Source organism: Scomber japonicus, chromosome 4 (assembly GCF_027409825.1).
Source record: "Scomber japonicus isolate fScoJap1 chromosome 4, fScoJap1.pri, whole genome shotgun sequence".
NCBI classification, from domain to species: Eukaryota; Metazoa; Chordata; class Actinopteri; order Scombriformes; family Scombridae; genus Scomber; species Scomber japonicus.
In genome coordinates, this window is record NC_070581.1 from 9,944,435 (window position 1) to 9,950,434 (window position 6,000).

At 39.8% G+C, this 6,000-nt stretch overlaps 1 protein-coding gene across 1 annotated transcript; it reads right to left on the reverse strand.

The window, feature by feature from the left end:
* Positions 1–1,275: 1,275 nt before the first annotated feature.
* Positions 1,276–6,000, reverse strand: slc66a1 (solute carrier family 66 member 1). Its single transcript, XM_053318371.1, has 8 exons — positions 5,869–6,000; positions 5,131–5,322; positions 4,897–5,026; positions 4,423–4,510; positions 3,749–3,903; positions 3,547–3,639; positions 2,410–2,595; positions 1,276–1,394 (listed from the first exon to the last, which is right to left on the reverse strand). Exons 2-8 carry the CDS (start codon positions 5,319–5,321, stop codon positions 1,308–1,310), a joined length of 930 nt encoding a protein of 309 aa, XP_053174346.1. The 5' UTR covers position 5,322; positions 5,869–6,000; the 3' UTR covers positions 1,276–1,307.

Below are 6,000 nucleotides of genomic sequence, written 5' to 3' on the forward strand. Positions count from 1 at the left end.
CGAATCTGCTAATGAAGAAAAACAACACAACTGTCGAGGCCTCCCATCAACAGGTCAAACACAGTCGCTGGAGGTTGAGGTGAGTAAAGGCAAAGGGTCAGAGGTCAACATCAAGGCCAAGAGGAGGCCTTAACCTCTGCTGGGATGAAAAAAAGAGAGGTGAAGAGAGTAAACTGTTGGGGAGGGATGGCTCCCGTAGGATTTTCTTCCCCTCAAGAGGAGCAGTTAGAATAAATTTATAAATCAGAGCAAGTTTGTAAAAAAGGGGAATACCATTATGAGACAAATTGGGACAATCCTACATGACTCAACACTTCAGTTAAAATGAAAGGAATGGTGGAAAAGTGTCATTTGTTTGTTTCAATTATTTTTAATAACATATTTACTATTTTTTAAAGTACAAAAACGTACTTTTGTGTCAAAATGTGCAAAACCGTGAGAATGAAAAAATGTAGAAATTAAACTCGGTAGTGAAAATCTGTTTTAAAGTGATGTGACTGATATCACCAGTGCAAACAAACCTGTGTCCTTATTTGAAAAAAACAAAGCAAAACAAAACCGTAAAATAAAACTGTTAATTAAAATGAAAAAAGTATCTAAAATGCACAAAAAAGTTTTTTTTTTCTTCCAATTGAGTCACATGATATACACATCAATTAAAAATAGACTAAATACAATTTACACTTTTACTAAACATTTCTTCTTCTCCAGTCAGACACATCACTGCATTTACATCTCAGAGCCCAAAAACACAAAAGGTTCAAGTTTCAAGTTTCAGGAGCTTCTCTAAAACATTGTAAACAAGATGAGATGGGGCTTCATGCAGTGGTTCTTGTCATAACTGTCAAAGTGTTTGGCAACGTTAAAACACTGGAATAATAATTTAGAGAAACCTCTGTGTTGTCTGGTCACCCATGCCAAGAGATTTACTGACATCGACGTGAGGTCTGACATCAGTGTGAGGTTGTGACCTAAAATCAGGAGTTCAGGTTGACAGGACGTTTTCATCCGTGTCCTACACCTGAACCCCTAAACCGTCCCTTTTAAAACTCTAAAAAAGAGAGCAGTGTTGAATCACATCACTGCAGCAGAACCCTAGGGAAGAACTTCATCCTTCTCTGTGCTTTTGCAGATTAAAACATATTGTAAACATAAAAAAAAAAAAGAGTATAATAAATAAAACCGTAAAATTAAAACTAAAATGTTGGTTTTTTCCATCCTGATTTGGTGTTAGATGTGTGATTTTGAGGGTTCATTGGAAGCGAGTGTCTGCTTGTGTCCCACCGCTACACTCTGCGCTCCAAGGTTTAGCTCCCAATCAGTGGCCTCGTCTCATCGTGGCTGCTGTCCTCCGGTGCCGAAGCCTTGCGGTAAATCAAGAACTGGAAGGAGATCTGTACCGAAGTGTTAAGGAAATATTGAGGAATCCTTGGAAATGCAATACTGGTTACTGTCAGAAAATGTCAGCTACAAAAACACACAACTATGAAGAACTGGGAATATGTGCTACAAAGGAAGATTTTAGCTACGTCATGTCGGGAGGACCTTTGTAAAAATCTAATCTCAAACACTGTTATTTTAGTTTGTATTGTCCTGAATACACTTCCATGTGGTCAAATGAATACAAACTAAGCAACACACACAAATCAAGGTAGGGCCAGGTAACATCATTCCAGCAGAGCAGTACTTGTTGGTCTCTGGGTAACTGATCACATGATGCGGCTGTATATCCTGCTAATGAACACTGTACTTAAAAGGGAAAGTCTGGCATTTTGGGGAATGCGCTTATTTACTTATTTGGTTAAAGTTCACAAGTATACAAACACAGAAGCAGGTGCAGCGTTCTGCTGCTGTCTGTGTGCTGACCCAGCAATTTTTGTAATTTCCTACTGGGCGCCTTAATAGGTAAATCTAACCATGATGCTTGATATTCAGCTTTTGCTAAACTTCGGATGACTGTGATGACATATTTAGACACCAAAACTGATCATGCCGTATAATCAGTAAAGCCTTCTGAAGGAACCTTTGACAGCTGGCCCTTGTAAAACACCCAGTCATCATCAGGTCACATGCTTATGCCTCATATATATTTTCATTCAAACTAAAGCTGCATGAAACTTAATTGGTCATTTGACATATAAAGACAAGTACAGTCTCAAGGTGCTGCTAGAGGAGCTCTTAACATCGTGTCTCTGCTGGCAAAAAGACTATTTCCCTCTCGAGTGTTTGGACCTTTGATACTGTATATTGCATTTCCACACACGCAGTCACGAGATGTAAACCTATCTGATGAACTCTCATCTCTTGCAGCTCAGCACTTTCTAAAATGTAGCATGTACATGGGATTAAGGAGGGTCCTGAGGCCAAGAAGCAGCAGCAGACATGTTTCTTTCATTCTGTAAAGGATACAGCTACGTCTAAGGAGAGTGTGCCGAGGCTGCCGATGAGCCAGGGCAGGTGATGGACCAGGTAGCTTCTCTCTCCATCGCCATTATCAGGGTTCTTCAGTAGGACACTAAGGCCGTATGTGGTGTTTCCCAAAATGACGAGAGCGAACAGGAAGTAAGAAACTCCATCTGTTGACTTCCGTATAAACTGTGGGGAGAAATGAAAGTACGGAAGGGGAAGTGGAAGAACAAAAACCTTTATTGTAAATGTAAGGAATGGGAGACGTTTCACACGGCCACCAGGTATAGTCCACTAGACTAACATGCAGTGATATATGCAGAGTTGAAAGCAATCTCCATGTTGTTAAAGGATTATGCTCATTTTTCATGTTGTGCAGACTTAACGTTACATCACAAAAACAGCTTGTATAGCAGAGTATTTATTGGGTTAGATTAATGGATCATTCTAGTAACTGTTTCTATAAAGTATAAAGTCCTTTTTCAAGTCAATTAAATATCTGCAAACATTAGAGAAGCAGGAATTTAGATCTGGGGTCTCCAATTCGACGTTGCTCAACCAGAGATATTATCTTATATCTGACACATTCATCTTCCTCAACAACTGTGAAGTAACATCAGTTCAGGCGATTTACCAGAGTTCATGCAACTCCCTCTGGAGCCACAAAAGGCTTTATACATCTTTTTTTCACATATGCTCTGCTGCTCCCCTTGACATACAAAAAGACACTGATATGTGAAATTGGTGGAATTTCCCTTTAAAGCGTCTATAATCGTTTTTTTAAAACAAACTATGTATCAAATGATAATGTGTAATGTGAGTGGCATCGCTAGTGATAAATTATCATAGACTCAGCAGTTCCTTCGCCTTTATGGAGAGCTTGCTGAGGTTAAATTACAGTGGTTAAGATGAAAGTAAAAATAATTCAACACTGGTCTTTTTTTTCTCTGGTCAGATCTGGTCAGGTCTTTTCAGCCCTCAAATCCTGCCACAGACCGTTGTTGCATATCATACCTCTTTTTCCCACTGTTTTCTGTCTGCTTCTACACTATCAACTGTCCAAAACAGCGAAAATGCCCCCAAAAATGATGTTTAAAGTATCAAAACATCTGTAGGAGAGCCTACTTTAATCATACTTACATTAGTGTACATCTGGGGAAGTCTGGAACAGAGGTAGAGCACTGATGACACCGAGCCGATGGTGAAACCAATAATTTCTTTAGTGGTAAAAGCCTGAAGTGACAGAGAAGCAAACACAACATTACATTAGGAAAAAAATAACACTAGCATCTAGTTTCCTTGTGCCATTGGATCGCTAGTTAAATAAATGAATAAGACTCACCTTGATGGGGGTAACATCAGAGGTTGAGAGCAGGGTACGCCCTCTGAACCCAGAGGGAATCATTTCTGGTTGGGTGCCTAACCCGGGGAGGTGGACGAGGCTGCTGGTGAAGCCCAGAACGCAGACTACACCCACAACATTTAAAACCCTCCTGCCTGGAGAAGAGAAAATGTCTGGGTTCACCATCAACACTGAGGGACACATTTTCAGCACATTCCTCCATACAAGGGTTACCGTGTCAAAGGTCACCAAAAAGGGAACAACTGCACTGCAGCGTGAGGCATGTGATGACATCATTACAGGGACAGATATTACTCTTCCTCTGTCTGGACTTGTGAAAGATCGTAGTATAATTGAAGTTTGCTCACTAAGCAGCTGTGTCAGCTATCTTGTGCTTATGCTTAGTAGTAACATTGGCATTGAGGATAAAATACATGTTTAGGTTTGAGCTGACAAAAGACAGTCCTGAACTGCTGAAATGTCAGTTCTGTTTAAGGTACAATACTGGATCGTAATTGTAAGTTATAAAAGGTTGCTGATGTCTGTGTCACATGTTAACTAAGGGCTATGTCAATCTGATAAAAAATGAGGATGCAAATATGACAGTGAAACTGTGACAGTACTCTGGTTCCTCTATTGTGCATTTTGAAAATTGAGCAATAAAAAAAACTCACGTTCAGATAGACTGTTCCTTGTCTTGTAGTATAAGTACATGGCCAGCATCAGCAAATCAGCCACAACGTAATAAACTGCTGTATACGTCTGCATGGATGACAAGAAGAAAGACACATGTAACAGAAATGCGTGAAAAATTAGATTTTCTTCACACAAAGTCATGCCCATTGTAATAATTAACTAGTTACTCACATCACTTAGTCCACTGATAGAAATTTTTGATCAACAACTTGAATAATCAATTAATAATCAAACTCATTGATCAACACTTAAAAAGGTGGCATGAGCTTTAAAAATGGGAGAATTTGTTCACTTTTTTGTCATCCCATCAACAAAAATGATCATAGGACAAAATGTGAGATTTTCATAACTTCTGATGAGCATTTCTCAATATTTTTAATATTTAATTATCATTCAATTTTACAAAACAATTATGTAAAGATTAACTGATAATGAAACTAATTATTAGTTACCTGAAGTGGAAGCTGGTCGGCCAGGAAGGAGCCCACCAGATTGCAGGTGTCACCTCCCAACCACAGCAGCAGAAACCAAATAGAGAGGGCGCTGTCCATATTCCCTGTTTTACAGGAGCTATAGTACTGTCTGAAAAAAGACAAGACAGGACAAGACATGAGAAGACAGAATTTTACATGATGTTTAGATAAAAGAGTGCTTCCTCTGAGAGGCAGGCAGACAGAAACACTTACGGGAGCGAAGACACCATGAAGCAGAGAATGGACAGCAGGCCTAGGTAGATACTGGCCATATCTCTTGCGCCCTGGGCACATTCGCCGAGTCCATCCCAGACCCATTTTGTCCCATTAGGACACAGTGAAGTGAAGTTACCCTGAGTGGACCATCCAAAGGATCCCCGTGCGAGGACTCCATCTGTCACCATTCTGTGAGGGGGACAAGAAGCCTATAAATATATATATATAGCCTGTAAATATGCAGTATATGAGAAAATATCCCCATCCCACATGCTCAGTTCTCATTACACTGCCAGGACATAAACAGTTTTTACAAAGTGATTCCAAACAAAGCACAAAAGTGAAAATGAAATGGCAAAAAAAATATCTCCGCCATATGGCACAGATGGATATCACATTTGGCACATTTAAATATCAAAAAATAAACAACAAATCTATGATAAGGCAGTTTTCCAGTTAGCAGGGTGGTAACAGGGGTCAAAGGTTGGTCAAAGCTTAGAAACAACAGCAAAAATAGTCACAATCCGCTTTTGTTCCCCTGATTAGATCAAGGAAGCGGCAGTTAGATAAAGTAGCTAGTGCATATGCATTCAATCGTTAAGAAAACACCTCACAGGCAAACAGTGAACAACACACCAGAGAGTAAACAAATGTGTTTTTTTTAGCTCTTAGCTGGCTAGCGACGATAAGAACAACCTAAACCTAAATGTGTCTACGCCTTAAAAACATACTTACACTACCACAATGAAAAGGAATAAAGCTTCTCTTGACTGTGTGGCCGCTGAGAACGCTGAAAAACACCCTCAGCGGAACAAAAAGCTCTTGGAGACTGCTGCGAAAACACGGAAGCAAGTAATTAGGTGGCTC